Source organism: Melanostigma gelatinosum (genome assembly GCF_949748355.1).
Source record: "Melanostigma gelatinosum genome assembly, chromosome: 9".
Classification (NCBI taxonomy): Eukaryota; Metazoa; Chordata; class Actinopteri; order Perciformes; family Zoarcidae; genus Melanostigma; species Melanostigma gelatinosum.
The window spans coordinates 10,132,883-10,154,386 of record NC_136642.1 but is presented as its reverse complement, the minus strand read 5'-3'; the positions used below and the strand labels follow the sequence as shown (position 1 = coordinate 10,154,386).

General features: G+C 43.7%; 1 protein-coding gene across 1 annotated transcript; it reads right to left on the bottom strand.

Annotated features, from left to right (window-relative positions):
• Positions 1-1,495: 1,495 nt before the first annotated feature.
• On the bottom strand, positions 1,496-20,690 carry fam131bb (family with sequence similarity 131 member Bb; the record flags this gene model as incomplete). Its single annotated transcript, XM_079274907.1, has 9 exons — positions 1,496-2,495; positions 3,439-3,702; positions 4,520-4,842; positions 6,347-6,487; positions 6,637-6,861; positions 7,940-8,042; positions 8,455-8,490; positions 10,796-10,833; positions 20,663-20,690. The coding sequence occupies 9 exons, from the start codon at positions 20,688-20,690 to the stop codon at positions 2,277-2,279; spliced, it is 1,377 nt and encodes a 458-aa protein (XP_079131033.1). The 3' UTR covers positions 1,496-2,276.
• Between the last annotated feature and the right edge of the window lie 814 nt (positions 20,691-21,504).

The following is a 21,504-nucleotide window of genomic DNA, read 5'->3' as shown; positions in this document are numbered from 1 at the left end:
GAGAGCTGCCAAACTATCCGTCTCTAATCCCTTACGGCATGTTTTTCTTGGTGTAAAGTGCTCAAAACCAGACCGAAACAAGACGGCTTTACAACCATGACAAGTATTCTAACTTATACTGGAAGGGATTTCAACAAGTCAGTAGAAAAATAAACATTGTCCCCAACAGTACATAAAGAAGCAGTCAACAAATAAATGAATTCCAGTCAATAAACCGCTTTCTTTTTTTCTCATCTTAAAAGTTTCTCACACAATCATCAAAGTGAGAGGAGAGGGTTCTCCCCAGCGGAGAACAAAAACAGATGAAATCTGTGGTTGTGTGTTTGTAAAGTTCATCAAGTGAGCCACGCGCAGAAAGTCTTCACTGTCTGCTTAACCTCCTCGCTGGAAAACACGCATTCTTTCTCAGGTGAAAGAAAGAACCTAATGGCAACATGCTTCCTCAAACATCATTAGAATCACTATCACACTGCAGGCAGCTGCTTCACAGTAATCTCAATGAGCAGGAAGACACTGATCTATTCGGCTCAAGTCTTCAATCCCAGTCTTCTGTTCTATTCCCTGATTGGCTGATTGAGCGACACACAGGCTGTAATTTCCTCCCGTGAACTCGGACCTTCTACGGTCCGTCTTTGTTTCCCTCACTGATGGACTCGCCGGATAAAACACACTTGCTCTGTTTAAAACACAAACGTTCCTCCGTTTCATTTGTCTTTGTGTCGTGGTAAAAAAAAAAACTAAATTCAGGCCTGAATCGTACGCTTAAGGGACTGAGAGGTGTAAAAAAATAAAGAAATCATACTGTACTAGAACAGCTGTGACTGTGATTGAGAGGCGATTTTTATATACTTACACTATTTACATCTATACGACAGAGCTGACACTGGTCTGTTGGGAAGCCAATGTGTTGTCTGTCTATTGCTGGTTACAATTTAGATATTTGTGTGTGTGTTTGTGTGTGCGTGCGTGTCATGGTGGAGCCAGCAGTGAATCCGTTTTCAACGGCATCCTCCCACACGTTTGAAAGACTCGTTTGTTTGATAAGAAAGTCTCTCTCCCACGTGGACCGCGAGGAGACATCAAAAACAAACGCTCATGTAGTGCCATGTGTCTTCCCAGTACATTCAAATAATGGTTATCATCCTCGACTACGTAGGTCTGTGGAAAAAGAAGCAGCTGAGGGTTTGTGTTGTCAAGTGGCTCGGTTTTGGTTGTCAGAGTGGGAACTGGCTAATGTCAACAGTCCGAAGGCAACCTCTGATCTGTTGGATTGCATCAGTGCAAAAGAGAATCGCTCATGCAGCTTTGTCTTTATTTCTCCGTCATGAAACTCACCGCATGGCCCACTGTGGCCCCACCTGGGATACTGTGGTTCAGTGCAAAGTCTATACAGTGCTGTATAGTACAGGTACTCCATAGTGCTCTGACGAAACATGCATACAGAGAGACAGTAGGAAGCACACTATCTTACAGTACAATCCTTATCTGTGCAGTTCAGTGTGTGCAGTCAGCAGGACAGGCCTGTCCCTGGGTTGTGCCTCGGGCATCTTGGTACCACAAACATGACAGAAGTATTTATTTTAGAGGGTTCATCTGCATTTCCCTGAAATGCTGACATTTTCTACTTTGACTTACACTTTGTTTGGGTTGCCAGTTTTTAAAGTATACTGTATGTGTTCGATGCAACGGGGAAAATAATTTGATTAAGCACTAGCTAATATGTTGAGTAACAGCTGTAAACAGAGTTGTTCTCCCGTTTGGAAAACTGTTATATCTTATCATACACTTATACATAGATTTGTTCTTTTTTTTGCTTCATTACAAAATTATTCTTATTATAATGTTTCATTATGATAGATTTTCATTATTACTATAAGCGATGACAGGGTCATGTTGCTTGTCGTCATAAAAAGCATGCATGTTTCCTTTCCCCTCCTCTTCATCTCAACGTGGTTTCATTTTCCTGGTGGAAATGTCTCAGTCAGTCAGTGCTCCTCTTCCTCCTGCTCCTCCTCTTCAGTTTCTCCGTACTCACTCCTCCCTTCAATTATACCTTTGGGGTGTAAGGCTTACAAATAAAATAGGTGTCCTTTGTTGCATCGGCTCCTGTCTCATTGTGAGTCCATCTCCAAATCTAACTCTCACCAATTCATCTCGCAACGTGTTTTTGATACCTGAAAAGTAACAGATTAATAGATATATATTGTATTATTACGCTCATTCCTCGCTGACTCTCCGGTCACTTTGTAATAAGTCGTCTATTGACATCCAGGTACTCAGTTGGTTGCCATGGAAGAGGCAGGACCCTGCCCCTCCGCCTCTTCCTTATCCTCTCGTGTCTGAAGGAGGCTGGAGGTGACATCGGAGGACTTCCGCTCTGTGATTGGCTCTGCCGGCGGTTGCCCCGGACTACTGCCACCAGAGGCGTCCCCTTGTTGCGTGGGCGGAGTCAACGAGGCAAACTCTGGCTCCATGCACAGTGTCATCTCATCCTCCTGATCAGGACAGACAGAGACACACAGAAGGATCAGTAAACATTACGAGTCAACCATCGCAATATAGGTGAGGGTACATACTGGTGAGTCTGCATGTTTTATCCCATTAACCACAATTTTTATATTATTTACATTATTGCCAACTGACTTCCAAAGGTTTATCGACTTCTTCATCTTTCAGGCAACCAGCAGAGTATGAGGATCAACTGGGAAAGACTTCCCAGATTTGCTTGAAATGGTTAATCCATCACAGTTGATATTTAGTTGATTATGATGGAAATGCATTGGCCATTATTGTTGGTTTGTAAACTGTTTCTTGTTGTTGCTCAAAGGAAGCTTCAGCAGCCACGATGTCTGAGCCAGCTTTATGCATTTCCATAAAGTTGGAGGAAAGAGATAAAAAAAAAACAGAACGGTCAATCGTCACAATCACAGTCGAAGCCACAGAGTACAGGTCAAGCTCCAAAAACAGGATCCTACAGCATCCACAATGCAACTCGATCATCGTAAATGCCAACTTTTTTCAAACCCCACCGCTGCAGTCTGTAAAAGGCTTTCTGTTAAAAACAATTCTGTTATTTTTCTGTGCTTTGGAAAGCTCCCTTTAACACCACATAAAACATTGTCCAACTGTTATGCAATAGTCTCCGCTATATGCAACAACACATCACTTTTTACAAGATGACGTATTGTTCACTTACTACTGTAACTAATGTCACGTCAGCACTGGTTCATACCACACAACCATGAGTTGAATCCAACCTATACCTCGATGATCGGTCATACATCTGAAAAACTTATGGAATCATTTGAAAAATAATAAATGATTCATGATTTGTAGTTAATAGAGTATATGGTATTTTACAGTGCTTTGGCACTTCACAGATGAAATATGAAACACTGAGGATGTAATTATATGTAATCAAATCCCCCCCCACCTCACCTTTATCTCCTCCTCCTCCTCCTGCTGCTCCAGTAGCGGAGAGTGCTCTGTTCCCATATCTTCTGTGGAGGGAACACAGAGGCTCGGCTCCACGACTGCCGCCACGCCGATGTAGCCTCCGGCGTCCGTCTGATAGGCCTCCATCTGCCCCGTGTTCCACAGATCGACCAACGGCGGGTGAGCGGAATGGATCAGGCTGTGGATGGTGCTGTTGGGCGTCGCTTGCAAAGACTGGTTGGCACTGTGCAGCCTGTGCTCCAGCGACTACAGACAGGGCGAGGAGGACGAGTTAGAGGCAGAGCTGAGATCTGAGTCCGTCCACGACACACTGCCATGTCAGAGGTGAAGCAGCATCAAGCAGTTTGACAAAAATACACAAAGCCTCATGTCGGCAGCCAATAAAATAGTTTTTGATGGCACCAGAAGTACAGGCCTCTTTCTCACTATAAAAGGGATCAATACTGCTTTTGTTTGTGCACAGAGATTCAGGTTTATTAGTCCTTATTTATCCAACTTGCTGTTCAAAGCAACAACTGGTGTTTCTGATGGTTGTATCATATATTTATGACCAAATTACATTCTCCTTACCAGGAATCTTATTATTGATTTAGAGTAACACATCAGTTCCTTTCTAGGGAAGTATAGGAAACTATGGACCTATGAAGTAAAGTGTTTTATACGCCGAAATAAATCAAGAAACTTAAAAAAAAACACTGAAAAACTAAATCAAGAGTGTTGTGTTTCCAATGTCAAGAATTTATTTCCCCACTCAGCATAAAAACAACAACATTGTGACTGATTCTAGTTGGTATTCCAGTTAAAAAAGCTTCATAAATCTGGGAGTTACAGAGTGGCAAAAAAATATCATGTGTTGCAACGTGAAAATAACTCAAACGTGAGCCACGAGGGTTTTAAGTGGCAGTACTATTTTGACACACTTCTGAAATGACAGCACCTCCTGACTCGTAATGGACTGCTCATGATGTTTATGCTTGATGTCCAAAAGTAAACATGCTCACATCTACATTTCAACCCCATCTATTGTCTCTCATGTGTCACACCCAGAGAAGTGAGACTCCACCTGTTGTTGCTGATACTGCAGGAGCTGCTGTTGCTGGTAGTGCTGGATCTGTTGGATCTGCTGCAGCTGTTGTAGTTGATTCTGCTGCTGGAGAGTGAACTGCTGCTGCTGCTGCTGCTGCTGTTGCTGCGACAGGAAGCAAGCCGCTGCCTGCCCGTCGTACCCATCGGTCCCCACAACATAGGAGCCAGTAGGGGGAGTCTTCATGACGGACGGATCGTTGGTGATCGGCTCCCAGGCATCGGAGGAGGAGAGGCAGTAGTGGCCCTGGGAGACGTATGTGTGAGGCCACACCTCTGCTGAGGAGTGATGCAATATCTGGTCTGGAAGAAATGGAGAAGGCATTAGAGGTACTGGTTGTTATATGTTACCTTTTACATGTTTTGGTCACATTGTAGTCGCAAGAGGCACAATAGAGAGAATCGCCCTGATCATATGATCTTCATAATATCCACAAATATAAAACCAGGGAAATCCTGATGTCACGCTGATTCTTTGTTTTAAACTCCAAATTGGCCTGGGAAAGCATCAGCATTTTATTTTAAATGAAGTTGCTAAATATCCCGCCACTAATGACCAACAATTGAACCTTTAATTATGTTGGGAAACAGGATTTTCAGCTGCTATCATACAATTAAGAAGAGTTGGAAGCACAGCGGAATAAATCAGTTTGCATTTTGGCTTTGATCTGGCCCGCTGAGCAGAATAAGGAGGTTTGACTGGCAGCTAAATAAAAAAAACTCACTTACCGCAGAGAAAATATCCACGTTGGCTGAGTAAGTGTCATGACAGCAGCTAGATCTACCGAACACAGTTTGAACACTGGCACACCTCACTGTTGATTCATCACTTGTGTCAAGCTGTATAATGCAGTCGCAACCTTGATTTGGTGGCGTTTATCTTTTTCTCAAGAGGAAGTGTATGAATAGGGCCTCGCGGGAAAACACACACACACACATTTGAACCTTGTGCTAAGAGTTTGTCTAAAAAAATGATTTGATGAATTGATGCAAATCTATTGATCAAGCATCATATCCTTATGGAGATACTCTAATACACACTCATTATACTCGTCTGCATCTCTAACTTCATGGGAAGAAGTTCGCAGTGGAAGTGCTGTGGAATAAAAATGTCCAAACTTGTTATTTATACCTTTTACCTTCCAACAGCCCATGTTGGAAATGTGAAATTAATAATGAGCTTCCTTTCCAGCCTGGGAAGAGGAGATGGAACAGTATGTTCTGATTACTTAGCAACATGACACATGCTTTACTGCAAGCTGCTTATCTGCACCCACACAGGCATTCACAGCTGTTTTAACACTGCCTGCACGTGTTTTATAAAATATATATTAAATAAATACCTTTCCACATTATTTCACTCAATGTATACAAACTATAATGTATGCATGTGTTGGAAAAGTACATTTACTCAGGCACGATACCTATAAGTACAGTTCTGAGTTACTTGTACTTTTTATGTTACTTTATACTTCTTCATTCAAATTTAGACATTACAATTTTTACTTCACGACATTTATTGGACATATACTAAGATACAAAACATATGATCAGGCGACAAAATATGATGCACTGTTTTATATTCAACAAACCAACAATACCAAAAGTAGAAAAGATTATCATTATTTCCACCAGCTACACATTAATTCCTGCATACACAGTACTTCAATTAAAATGTAACACTGACAGGGGGCATTCTGCTGCACAATGACCACGTTGAACTGTACACTTTGACAATGATACTGTTTTACTTTGAATTGATTCTTTTTGATTGTAGTTCTATTTGTAGTTCTTTGTAGTCCTTTACCTCGACTGTTGATGCTCTCCTGGTTAAGCTCACTCAGATGAGCCATACTGCCCTGGTTTGAGCCCGACCGCGTGCTCTCGCCATCCATCGATGTCCAGGCCAGCAGTGTCGCTTCCGAGACCGCAAACTGCTTCAGGATGCCTGAGGTCATGATTCAAAGGAGAAGCCAGGATCATTGTGAGGACCTGCATTATATTACGTCTGAATAACTGGCATACATCCAACAAAGTGAGATTAGAAACACATCATCCTGCAGATGACGGTTTACGTCTGTCCTCTGTGTTTCCAACCTGCAGTGAAACGAGCCTCCTTCTCTCCTTCGCTGAGGTCACTGTAGGCGTCGCTCTCCAGCCGCCGCTCCTTCTCCCGCTCCTGGGTGGTGATGCGGGGCAGGGGCACGCCCCCTGGACCCACCGTGGTCATGCTCCAGTTTTGCCATTCAATCATGTGAGCGACGCGGCCATGGGCCAAGGCTGTGGGCTTGGTCACTCTCTCCTTCATGGTGCGGCTCACTCCTGGTGGTGGGGAAGACATGGGAGACAGAGGAGGATGAGGATCGCAAGAGTTTGAAGTGAGAGATGAGAGATTAAGGAGGGAGAGGGAAGTGAAGCAGCAGCTTTGTTGTTTTGGAGGTAAAGTGGTGGATGGACAAAGAGAAAGAAAGGGGAGGGACAGACATAAGATATGTTGTCAAGTATGTTCTTGTTGTTTGGTCGTGGATGCTGTGATGGTTTATGAAACTATCCAGTCGACTAAACTGGTGTGGGGGGACGAAATTGGACAGTTTATCGAATTATGTCTTGGCATCATGAGATGGAATAGGTTAATTGGGGTGAGGTGGTTGTGTGGCATAAGTAATGAGAGGTTGGCTTGTTGACATAATAGCTTTTACACCTCTGCTAAGCTGCGCTGGGTAAGCAGAAAACTCTTCTCTTTCTCCTCGCTGTCTGTTTGAGAACTTGACTCATGCAAACCCTGCAGAACATCTTTTGAAGATGAAATTCATTTCCTGCCACGCTGACACCAGCTGATAACAGCATAATGGCTGTGCTCCACATTCCATGTGACTAACACACGATGACACGTACTGTAAATCCCTGGTTGTCTGATTCTCTCCGATAGTGGCGAATGGAGATGAGATTCATGAATAAATTGAATAAATTATGGGGCAAATCTGTACAACACCACACGGTGCGGCAGCTGCACTTCACTGCAGTGTAATACATTTCACTGCGCAAAACAGCTGGATTAAACCAAAAACGTTGCACTAGACTGCACTAAAGCGTTCAACACAACACTTTACACGGTTCAGAACATCCATACTAATTCAGGACAACACAGTTTCACAACCAGAGCAACAAGCTGTGTGATGATGCACTGTCTGTCTGTGTGTGTGTGTGTGTGTGTGTGTGTTGTGTTTTCAAGTATAATTCATTACATCAATGACTGAGAAGGAGCCATTGACGAGTGTTATCACAGTGAGGAGAGGAAGTGATAGAGAGCAACCCGTTTCGGGTACCATGCTGGCTCAAGCGCCCGCTGAGGGCCGAGCCAACATGGGGTCGGTTTACCAGTTACAGCACAGACACACACCTGACACACCTGACAGAGAAGACTTAGCCAGAGCCCCGATGCCGTAGGCATTTGAGTTCCTCTTGAGCCGAGGCAGGATTGACGTGGTGTCTTCCATAGACAGCTAGAGGGAGAGAAGAGAGAGGAATGGAGGAGGGGGGAAAAGCGTGGAGGAAGGAATAGTATGGGAAGTGTGACAGTGCACACCAAGACATCGAGACAGTGTGTGTTAGAGGGGGGTGAGTGGAGACAAGTGATGGAGTTGTTGGGTTAATACGAATGATAAAAATGCATTACCCAAATCCTGATTCCAAGTAAACTGTGAACTTTTGTATTCTGCACCAATAAGTTATTCTGCTTGTGCTCACTACCGTGCACCACTAAAATAATCCGAAAATGTAAGGCCGAGGTGGAGGGGGGTCGTGAGGAGCAAAAAAGCTCATGACTAAAGGGTGAGTTAAATCAAAACAGGTGAAAGAAACAAATAGATAGAGGGAGAAAAGTAGAAGATGAAGGAATGGTGTCACAACACTTACATTGATTCCTTCCCATGAAAATTCTGAACGTCCATGCTGAGGAAGAGAAATAGGAAGAGGGAGGGATGGGGAAAGGAGTGGGAAAGAGTAAGAGAGTGACAGGACAGAGAGAGCATTGACATGCATGGGAGGGAAATGGGAGAAGATGAAGAGAGGAGGGACAGAGGAGGGATTGCTCATCGGACATTAATTAAGAGACATGAGAGGGGAAGAAGAGAGACAGATACACAGGATTTTCCAGGAACGAAGAAGGCAAGAGTGAAGAACCGGAATGACAGGGAGAAGGGGGGGGGGGAATTAAACAGGGATCAGTATATTTGCTTGGTTATGTATAGCAGAAGGAATACGCTACGGATGAATGAGTCTCCTCTCTGGTTACATGTGCTGCCAAAAACACTGAAAGCCAGCGCAGCATGTGTGTGTGTGTGTGTGTGTGTGTGTGTGTGTGTGTGTGTGTGTGTGTGTGTGTGTGTGTGTGTGTGTGTGTGCGTGTGTGTGTGTGTGTGTGTGAGAGAGAAAGAGAGAGAGCGGAGAGGGCAGATGCTGGGAACAAAGCAGATAAGCAGCAGCCTCTGCCACACCATTCCTCTCAATCACTAACTGGACTGGGGACGCTGGTGGGTTAGTGGTTGTGCTCAAATGTTTTCACCTTCCTGTCGATCTGCACAGTCGAGGCAGAGCAGAAATAAATTAGTAAATGAACAATATGTGGGAAAAAATGTTGACTCCAACATTCATCACACATAAATCTTCTCAAACGTATTTTTCTTAGAATTTAATACATTTTTTCCAGCTGTGTCCATTTTTATACATTTGAAACATTGCAATGTAAACTGCAGTGATGGAAGAAGTACTCAGATCCTTTACTCAAAGGAATACTTTTAATGTTTAGAATTGGAGGATGTATGGTAAATAAGCTGGAACCAGCAGCTGGTTAGCTTAGCTCAGCACAAACACTGGAAACAGGGGGAAACAGCTAGCCTAACTCTGTCCAAAGGGAACAACATCAGCCTCCCATCACCTCCAAAGCTCTGTAATTAACCTTCTTCCTGTTTTGCCCTATATTAAATAACAAAAAAAGATAAACTGCACATGAATTAGTTAGCTTTAGATGTGCTGTTATGGACGAAGCCAGGCTATTACCCTGTTTCCAGTCTTTATGCTAAGCTAAGTGGTATCAATGAATCTTCTTATGTTACTGTCTGCAAGAAAGGGAATCAGCATACTTCCCAAAATGTCAAACTTTTACTCTGAGCTTGAACATTGGGTTTGGGTTTCATTCCTTCCCTCCCTACACTGCCTCAAAACAATGCTTGAATAAATAGGCTACTTTATTACTAACCGCTGGTCAACAGGCTGTTATCTGTAAAGAACAGGTTATTTATGCTGAATGACATAATAAGAGAGTGACCACATCTGTTTAACATCTCCATCATACAGCATGTATCCAGATAACTCATGTGCATCGATATCAGCCTCTTCCTGTTCTTTTCTTCAATCCTTTCACTTTGTAATCATATTGTTGCTCCCACTTCTTGGTTCTTTGACTCTCCCTCTTTCTTTCTTCCTCTCTCTCCACGGGAGTGGTTCTGACGAGAGATTTAACACACTTGAGTAGTAGAGCTGGGCCTCTTGAAGCAGCTTTTCCTGTTACTTCCAATAGCCCCGACAACATGGATGTGTGTGTGTGTGTGCGGGTGTGTGTGGTTGTTCTTTTCCTCTCTGTAGGACTGAAGGGCATTCTGGGGCACGATGCATAAATAAAGGATGGAATCTGTCCACAGTGAAAAAGTAGAGTTCTCCACATTTTCCTCCAAAATGGTTCCCTCGCTTGTGTCCTGTCTCACGGGGATCAGTTTTCGAGCAGATGATCAGTAAAGCAGCAGGAGAGGAGACAAAATGAGTGAAAATGAGAAGAGAGGTAAAAGGATATGGTGTGTGAGAATTTGGAGAAAGAGAGAGTGATGCGTTTCTTGTTTTGCGTTGAACCAGCACAGAGCAGGCACTCTGTCAGATGGAAATCAAGCCACGGACATCATAGCAACAGCAATATGCCAACCGATCCGGTATTGTCCAGTCTTCCAGCTACGCCACCCCATCAAATAGGCGGGAAGGTGAAGTGGAAGTTAAGCGACTGACATTGAAATGATGCATGTGCTACTTTACTAATCTACGAGCATAAGCACTGGCACCTTGAGTGACAGAGAGCTAGTGAGTTGAGCTGCTGCAGCTCCTCATGTATAAGCTTAAGTCCACAGCCATGTTGGTTCCTCAGGTGGAGAGGAAACAGTCAGAGGAAGTCCACCAGAGGGGTGAGCCAGAAGGACTACTGAGGTCTTACCTGCTCCACATCCTTCTGGACTGGCACGCCATCTCCCGCTGACAACAGGGTAGAGGAAGAGAGAGATGAGAGAGAGACAGGAGAGAAGGAAAATTTATTTAACTCAAAATGTTGACAAGCCTAGCATTCCTACCATTTATGAAGCTTTGGCTAAAGTTCAACAAGGAATATCTTTTCTCTCACGTTCTGCCTTTATTGGGTGAATCAGCTCTGGCAGCCTTCCTTTCCCACAATGCCAAAGTTCCTACATTCATGCTTCTTTCCCCCCCCCCCCCTTTATTTTTTAATATAGTGTTTTTTGATTGAAGTAATGAAATAAAAACACCAAAATAATAGTTTAATATCGCTTCCATGAAATCTAGCAGGTTACCAAACTTTTTAAAACAAATATTTCTGAAGTTAAATTCGACTGCTTTTTGACAACAACTGATGAAACCCCATCGATACAGAGGGGGGATCGCTGTCTTTCCAACAGAGTGAATGTGTGATCAAGGTTTTTCCAAAGGAAACAAATGAATGCCACCATATGCATAGAATTCCCCACTTCTAATTTATATCTGGGACATACTTGAGAGTACTTAAAGTTCATCAAATGAATGGTGTCAAATATATGAACCGATTTAAAGTGTAATTGAACAAAAGTGTTTGCCTTACAGCACATATTCTGTCCCACAGTCCTCATCAATTAGTAAATAAATAAAAATCTTCCTCCGACTTCATACATGAGTTAACTTCATAGTGACGAAAAATCGAATTGGTTTAAATGTGAGAGATCAACAAAGTCTTTCCCTAAAGTCTCTCTTTTATGAAATTCCTCTACATGTAAATCACACCTGCATCTCAGTTAATAATGCACTGCAAGCAGTCAGTGGCAGACCAAACACACCGCCATCCACCAGCACACTGCAGATGGGAGTCGTCTCAAATAGACGCTCTCTTTGGATGAATGAACGTTATTATCCCTCCTCTTTCCTGGCTGTCCAAATCATAATTAAAACATTGGTTTAATTAGCGAGACTGTACTGGTAATGGAGTTTAAACACAGAGTCAGTCTCTAGGTGTGTCAGAGGGTCATGCCTGTGCAACTCTCAGAGGGGCTCTCTCCTGTGTGTGTGTGTGTGTGTGTGTGTGTGTGTGTGTGTGTGTGTGTGTGTGTGTGTGTGTGTGTGTGTGTGTGTGTGTGTGTGTGTGTGTGTGTGTGTGTGTGGCTGAGCCAATCACAGCTGCATTGGGCAATCATGAGCGATTCCTCTGCAGCTCTGAGAAAACAGAGTTGTTGGCTCTCTAGATGTCCAGTGATGCCTGTGACCCACTGACCCAGTGATTCAGAAACATCAGCTTCACTCCGTCTCCGTTGGGCTCTCAGATATTACCCCTCTCTGGCTGAACTCTATCCAGTCGCATCAGATCACTGCGAGGGCAGGAGACGAGGGACAGACTTCGTTCCAAAAAACTGACCCTTTTTACTCGCGCAGGGACGAGTGTGCCAACAAATCAGGACCACCTCGCTTCATTTGTCTCGTAAATATACTCAAACCTAGGGTCTTCTCCTTTCAGTGGTCTGTATCATTATATGTCATCAGTCTGTGATATCAAATACATTTGGAGAGTTAACTTCTATCAAGTGTTTCATTTCCCGCTTATCGACCTATTTTCCCTCAACCCACTTTGTATAGTAGTCAGTTTTTTTTTTCCCTGAATAACTCTGGACATACACAGAAGGCACATGAAGTTCCTGTATGTATAAATAGCTGTTTGGTTGTACATTATCAGGGTAAATTTACCTTAAAGGGACACTCCACCAATTTCATGTGTCAAAGTACATTTCCCCATTAAGAACATATTTCCAACTAAAACGAAACTGTTAAAATGAATGTCCAAAATGAATACCGACCAAAAATATCAACCATTCTCTCCAAAATGCAATTATTTTTATGTATTATGGTCCATTAAGTTCTGCAGCCCAAAACGTCCAGCAAGCCTTATCACAACATCTGAACATTAACTGTGCACAGACAGATGCTAATGAAGTGAAGCAAAGCAAAGTTGGAGAGATTTGAGTAGATTGGCCATTTGGGTACCATTAGGTACTGTAAAACTAATTTAATTTAATTTACATGTCACAATAGGCATTGTTTCCATCTTAAAACAATCAACCAGGCCTCTATGCATGTTGCCATTCAAAGAGAACCATAACCCATGGGTCTATTTGACCAGCTCATGCTTGTATTGAAGGCCAATATCTTTAAGATGAGTGCAGTGAGTGCATCCAGAAGATGGAGACATAGACTGTTTTCACAAGCAAGGCTGAGTCTGCTTGATGCTGGAGGAAGGCAGAGAGCAAATGCGCCTCCATGCCGTGCAAATTAATAAATGAAATCTACTCAAAAATTAACCATATTAATTGGATTAGCCATGAGCAGCATTGATATGCCCTCGAACTAAATTTTGTATCACAAATCAGCAAAGGTAAGACATCGTTCATGGTTACGGCGGTATAAAGTGAAGTTTATTTTCTACTCTTTTTTTGACTGCTGATTCAGTAAGTTTGGTCGTGGAGGGATAAGATATAAGATATGCCGTTGGAATATGTGGGGTCATAGCTTTCATTTGTGCAGGTAGCATGAAGTAGTGAAATCGATAGCACCACCGCATGCATGTTCATTTAGTCGCTTGGTTCTGGAATTGTTTTGTTCAGGTAGAAATGATGATCATAAGCTTTAAGGCTCACATCTTCCCGTTATGGGTATACAGGATGATTATGTTGCGACATGTTTAACATGCATTTATCTGGTTGTTGTTATGTGGGCGCTCGGGTTCAAGAGGTGTTCTATTTTCAGTGGCTCATTGTTCGGCTGATGTAAAATAGTGAGTCAAACATGCATTTGTTCACTGATGTTAAGGGCCTGACAGTAAAAAGTAACATACTGTTTTATACTGAAAATATTTCTTCCCGTGAAATTCAATTTCAACCGTTTTGGAAATATAATGTACTTTATTTAAAGCAACTTAACTTGTGACGAATTGTACCATTCAAGGGCAAATCTCAGCCCCAGTCCCAACAAATGCCAGCCACACTGCCATTCGAGGTTTTTACAGTCTTGGCGTTTTAATCTTGTTTAAAGGCACGAGCAGCAGCTGTTGACAGTCCCTGTTCTGCTGCAAATCCACCTTAAGCTGTAAGAGACCGTGAGTGTGAGCAAAGCGTTCCTGAAAAAGAAAGCAGGGTCAGCTGATGGTCACCACCCAAAAAGCAGAAATAATGAAACAACTTTGCATCAGGCCCTGCCGTTGTCGGGGAGGGTGGACGCATTTATATTTATGCGCTACTTTCACTATTAAAAATGAACTCTGTGTGACCTCAGAAGAATTAGTCAGGCGGGTTGGATTTTTGGCACTGTGGAGTGCGGTGTGAGGTGGTTACTTATGGGCTGATATCACTTCAACAGAGAGATGTCTCATTTTCTGCCTGAGTCACAGACGGTATGGCTCAAGAGTTTGCTGGACTGCAGCAGTAGGCTACAAACTACCATTGGGAAGCCCTCCAGCCTTTGCACAGCAATGGACCAGAAACATTAAGTACAGTTATACCTTTGTAGCTGTATGCATATCGTGTTTGTGACTCATATGAGATTACATCAAAGCATGTGCTGTTTGTGACGAGCCACGAGGGTTTGGATGTCTATATCATGCTGTGATTCGTTGTTTGTAGTTCTTAGAACATCTGCATGATGGTGCAGTAGTCATTATCCAGGAGCTCAGTGGTTTCTTAAGCTATATGGCACGCTCTGTATTTCTGCACTTCTGAAGGTGATGCTCTTGAGCTCTCGGCAGCACAGTAAGCAAATGCTTCTGAGGAGGCAGGCAGGATCCCTCCTTGAGGAAACAGCAACAACAACAGAGCACATGACCAGAGCTCTGAGCCAGCTTTTCTTCCCCTGGCACTCTCCTCCTCCTCCTCCTCCTCCTCCTCCTCCCCCACACACAGCGGTGCGGCGCTGGATACCCCCCCCCCCCCCCCCCCCCCCCCCCCGCGGTCATAGGGGAGCCAGGCTTAGCTCAGCAGAGGAGAAGGAGCGAGAAGGAGTCAAGGAGGGAGGGCTGGGAGACGGAGGAGAAAAAGGAGGGAGCGGTCGTGCGTAACAAACAACCAAAGATCTGCAGCGGCTGCGCTGTCAACTCCAGCTCTGACTGTAGTGGCTTGACGGCGAATGCTTCAAGTGGGAAGCATTTCAGAGTCATCCGTCTTTTTGTACTCCCAGTGCCCTGCAGCAACAGCGCCGATCAACCAGGGGGCTTGGTGCTTGTTTACCATGACAGCTGCAGTGAAGGCTGGTTGCCACGATGGGGCACCGGTTTGGATAGCAGCCCTGTTGCAGCGATATGCGCAGATGTCGGGGCTCCAGAGTTCAGCTGACAGCTGAGGACCAGAGCCCAGATGGTTGGGAGAGTTTGGTCTAAGTGTGTCTTGGACACACATGCAGGGGCATGAGTTACTGCCATTGACTTGATGAAATGACATTCCCAATCTGCATGCCCCTGTCATTGGCAGACCTGACACACCTCATTAATCTGTACAGACACGAATGTGGCTGCCATCCTGTGCAGATCTTTATCACGGATACAGGGTAAATAGGTTACAGCAGTCATTGGTGCACTGACTGTCATATCTAAAAACAAAGACAGCGTGTAGTAACTTGGCACAGGCAGCTGCAGCCCAGCAGCATCAACCCAATCATTTCCATAAACATCCTAATGGCCTGCTAAATATACAATGAACATTAGGACCACAAAACGGAAGAAAGGCTTTTATCCTCATCTGTTTAGATGATGGGAAGAAAACCTACGGAGGCAAGGGAAGTCAACCACGTGTAGCCTGAAGCAGGAAATCTTTATTTTCTTGCTTCTCAGCTTTCAAAGGAGCCTTCCTGTCTTTGAGAACATGGCCTTTCTCTTTATCAGCACTGAAGTGGTTAATTGCTGCAGATAACACTGAGACAACCAGCATGGTTGCGCACTAATGCTGTGGAGTGTATCCGCAAATGCACTTAGATTCACACACAGTCACACATACCCACTTGGATCAAATTGTGGAGATGAAATTCTCTCTTTCACAGCATCATTCAAGTTGATAACACACTCTGAGTCACTTTGTTGATAGCAACGCCTGCCATCATGTTTCCCACACACAGGCTTCTTATTTCTGATCATCCACATACAAGCTGAAAATTGGTATGTGCAAGGGCAAACACACAGGCATATACATGTTCACCAGTTCCCCTCCCACAAGGCTTGACCTGGCATCATGTGACAATGCAAACCGTTTAAATATGTAGGTAGAGACCCTATATATGTTGCTTTATGTGCTACATTGGAGTCCTTGGCTGTAGACACAAACACACACACACTCACACACATGCTGACACACACAGGTAAGGGTTTCAGGTCCCCCTTGTCTCTAATGCACTACATCACTTGAATCACCTTGAATGTTGTTCATGTGTGCAAGGCTTTTCCAACCTGGACAGGAGCCAATCAATCGGCCTCCATCTCAGTTGGCCAGATTTGCCTGTTTACAGGCTGACTGCAAATGCAGGCCGTGGTTTCAGTTGTTGACTGAGTGTTTGTGGAGGCACCGTGTTAACGGAGGTGTTTCAAGTTGAATGACAGGGAACCCCTCTCTGTAATGCAGCATCAAAAAGAGTGATGGGACAAAGTGGGGAAGCAACAGTGGTGCCTATATTACATTCACACCCACACGTGGGCCTATACGTGCAAATACATATAGGAGCAAGAGTGCAATCATATGCATCCATGCATGAACACATACACACACACGAGGGCATGCGGACACTCAAGCTGGGTACTGTTTGTATTTTTTTTTCTATTAGCTGTATGATGCCAAAACTATTAAAAAAAAGATGTATCTTGAGTTGAGCTGGGCCCTCTTAATTGATTAGTTGACGAATCGATTGTTTTGATCTTAGTAAATTAAGATTTTTTTGATTGATTTTTCGTTTGTATGCTTTTTTCATGCTGAATTACTTATTTCCAAGAAACCTGTAAGCGCAACTCTGTTATACACAACATTTAAAGTGGTACTGTTGTGCAATTCTTTGTGGAGAAAATAAGATCTGTTGATTAAATCAACTAATCGATTAGTCATCAAAATCGTATGAGTTATTTCGTCGACTAAGAATTTCTTTGGTCAAGGACAACCCCAATGTTGAGAAATAGAAACATAAACAGAAACATGATTTTCAACAAATCCTTTTGGATGAAATAAATAAAAGTTAAATGAAAAGAATAGGGTCTAAAATAAAAGTTTCTATTTAAAATGGGCAAGATTTTGATAGAAATCAGGGACTATATGATCATATAACAAGAAACAAGATAATGAATATGACCAAACATTTGACACTTAAGATACTCTGTGCTACAAACACAATTCAGTTAGTAGATACATACATAAACATTTAGTCACACACACAGAAGCGTCTGTTCATGCTTATTGATCTGTAAGTGGTGTGGCACCTTACCAGAGCTTAGAGGAAGTGGAAAGAGAGTCTGTTTACAGACAGCACAGGTGAGAGTTGTCATAATGTCCCACATTCATATCTATAATTTCACCACTGCAGTCTGACCCCCAGCAGTTATCTTCACACTGCACACAATGCCCTAAATTATAGAGTGATTAATGATTCCAGCTCTTACAGGTATTGGGCGGCCTGGTGACTCGAAACGGAAAACTGCTTCTGATGTGAAGCTTTTAGCACATTTATGGGCAATAGCATTATCAACAACACATCTACAAATGTGATCAACATCATGGTGCTGTAGCAGCATTACTAACCCTGTGTTTGGCAGCTGTGGAAATGTGCTCTCAATGAACCCTATATAAGCTGTGTGCTGCACAGCTGAGTCACTGACTGTAGTTGTTTTGCTGTAGATCTCATTGCCTTTTCCTCGATGACGGGGGGGGAAGAATAATGTGCACTCCCATCGACTGTGTCTCAAGGCCTTTTGCTCTGTGAAGGGGTGATGGATGCAGACATCTCATCTGCTGTACATCACTGTGTCTTCACCTCAACCAGTAACAGTGGTGGTGAGGGGCAGCTCAGCTAAAGCAGATGTTAAAAGGATTGGTTTTAAGGCATAACCCAAAATAACCATGAACATGCAGTATACTTCACTGGTAAGGAATTTTAATTTCAGTCGTTTCTTCGTCGACTGAACCTTTTACTTTGCAAAAACACAGCTTTGAACTTTTGAAGCACTGCAAAGACGGTTAATCGCCAAGAATATTTGTCTAACTACTGGTCAAAATATGTCATCACGCTGATATAAGACACATAACAAGTAATATTTCAGTGAGACATTTCGACAGTGCATCCTAAATATTTTGTGAAATACTACTTTTGAGCAACACAACACCTCCTAACAGTGAAATATGTCTCAAAATGAGTTTCCCTCGCTAATTTCAATCTTTCCTTTTATCTTAAAAAGCACACATTTCCACTTGTTCCATGGCAGATTTGTTTTTCCTGATTATAAACAAAAACACCTTGTATTCATTCTTCAATTATTTTTTAAGTGTTTTTTTTTAATGGTGAAAGTGAACCAACCCCAATCCTGGTATTTACGTCAGCCCTCATTTTCCAACTGGGTCGGAGTTAAACTTACACATACATATGAACAACCCTCACTGCCTGCAGGAATCACTGTCTGCAACATTTGCTATGATGCTATTTTTCTGCCGAATAGTTTTTTACGTCTAGGGTTTTCTGTTTGAAAACATCTAAACTGCCAGACCTCTAATACAAAGTGATATGTAAGGTAAAGCATTGTCCCTTAAGGTTTCTATTAGTATTGCTACTAAAAAGATGTCATCTTAGTTTCTTCCGTGCCACATCTCCTTTGACATCCAAAACAAAGGCAACTTATGCGTTATGTTCTTCCTCACCCTGCATGGAGGTATTACACAGAGGCATGGTTTATGCCATACGACAGCAGTGCCAGGGTACTAACAGATATATGATGGAGCTGGGAGAGATAGTGTTACCGGAGGGCAGACAGATACATCAGGGCTACTCCCGTACAGAGACAGACCCAGTCCTGCTGCTCCTCCTGTTGATCTCTGCTTGGCAGCGTGGACTGTAGTTGAGAAGGCCGATCAATAGCACACACACACTAAAGCCATTCTCACCCAGGATAAACACAACCATGCTTCTAGACTGCTGCTGATTCTGATGCTCACAGTCTCTGGCACACAAGTTGCTTGTTAGATCACAGTGCACACAGCTAGGGATACCATTTGCTTTCCCCTAAGTAGATGTACAATCTCTACTACTTGTGTCTGACAGGCTACACGGTGCACTTTGGATGTGTACTTCCTTGTATCCTCCCTTGTCACAGCTTCAGAAACTGCTTTTACTGGAGCAACCTCATTGAAATCTTGAGCCATTCTCTGATCACTCGTACAAAAACAAGCAGTAGTATTCAGGTGGCTCACAATCAGATGAAAGTGGCACCTTTCAAAAGCCCTCTGTCCTCTTCAATCACATTGTTTGCAGCAGCTGGAGTCTCTGGGCTTTGCAAGGTCTCCCGTCTTCACCTGAGTGTTGACAGAGGATCCTAACCTTCTCTCCTGCTCTGCAATGTGTCAAATGCTGTAATCTGCACTGCCTGAGCTTTGTAACACTGTTGCTGCTGTATTCAGTTCACACCTGCCTTCCTAACTGTGTCATGTACTGTAGTACTCCTTCTATTCTACACATTTAAAATCCTCTTCATCAAGAATGGATGTTTAGTTTAAAGAAAAGGTGCACACGCACACCGAATGGCCTGTTTGTAACCTTTGACGTGCATGACCCCTGGAAAGGTTATGCACTTTTCAAACCGATGCTCTGCCACGAATATGTTTAAGAGCCTGATGTGCTAAGTGGTTCATTAATATTTAACACCGAGGGGGGTCTGTGTTTATTTTTACCTTTTGAGCTCGATTCATGCTACATACTAAGACAAGCAGGACCTGACTATGCGCTGCAACATATTTGAACTATATTCATGCAAACAACTAAAAGATGATGTTTATTCAACCCCTCCCAGTCTTTCCTCACTTAGCGGCAGTCCTTACAATGTCATCTATGGGTTTATCCGGGAGGGTCCTCACATGAAAACAACCGTCAATCCCGTACACCCTAGCATGCACGTATTTGCCCCTCCCTCTCCCTCTCCCCCTCTCTCCATCGCCATCCGTCCGTCTCCCCTGCCTCCCTGCCTCCCTGCCTCCCTGCCTGCGCTGAAATTCTTCCTCTGCTGCTCGTTTCTTTTATCCCTATTACACATGCAAATAATAACAAACTGTGCAAACGCCCCTGACAAAGGCATTATCTCCTGTCTCTTTTTCCTCTCTTTCTCCAAGCCTATAAATAAGCACTATCACAGCGTTTCCCTCTCCCGCCTCCCTCTCCTCCCCACCCCTCTCTGCCTCCCACTCACACACATATACATACTGCCAAACAGCATCATAAATCAAGGGATGGGGGGAGGGAGGGGAGTAGGGAGGTGGGGGGGATGCAACCACACACACAGTAGCACATTTTTAACACATATTGTCTGTGACATCTTGCCTGGATTCGGGGTACACAGCTTCTGTGACCAGAACTCTAACTTGCTGATGCACTGCACTGAAAGAGAAGCAAACACCTCTCACACACACATCAACACACACATAGATAGAAACAAAGCCTGTCCATACGTGGTCTCCACACAAACACTCACTCCTGCAAGACACCCATCCTCCTGCTCATCCCCCCCCCCCCCCCCCCAGTCCGCAATGAGCGAGGGAAGAGAAGCAGGGCTTACTCAGTGTCCTGGAGCCGATGCATCCCATGGTGTATTCACAAAGGCCCTGGATACAAGCGAGGAAGTGTTACCCAGACACCGTGCATTCTCCCTCTTCCTCCTGCGACTCTCTCGTTCTCTCGGCTCGAGCTTCTTTTTCTTGCTCTCCTGTGCTCTCTCTTTCTCTCTCTCCCTCCTGCGCTTGCTCGATCACTCACTCTCTCTCTCCCTCCCCCTCTCTCTCTCTCTCTCTCTCACTCCCCCCTGCTCTCCCTCTCTCCGGTGCAGTGTCTTAGAAGAGATCCGGTTAGTAAGTCAGTATGCCTGGGGGTAATAGATTAGGACAAAATAAAGATGCAAAGAGGCATTATTAGCATTATTTAAACAGAAGTTTCTTCTATTTTGATAACAGCTATCAATATCACCAATATGTTACCAATAGCAGGAGATATCCATCCAATTTGCAGCCATTATTACATTTACCTAAACAATTTTAGTGATTGGGACAGACAATGAGAACATGATTGGGTCATTTGTAAATGAGAAAGATCAAAACAAACAGACATTAATCTAATGAGAGGTTAAAACAACAATTAGATAGACTGTGTGTGTATTGGGTTGCCACTACAGGATCAATAGCACAGTGCTGAGAGTGCCGCGCTGCCATTGTTGTAGATATCTCTGCACTGCCGTAATGTTGTTGAGCTAAAATGGGGGATTCTCTCTCTGTCTCCCTCTCCTGTGTGCACTCAGCCCGACAAAGTGCTGCAGCGGTTTCCTCTCCCCTCTCTCCATCCTCCTCTCAATCACCTCCTCCCTCCCTCACACAAATAAATGCATGCACGTACACCGATAGTCAACAA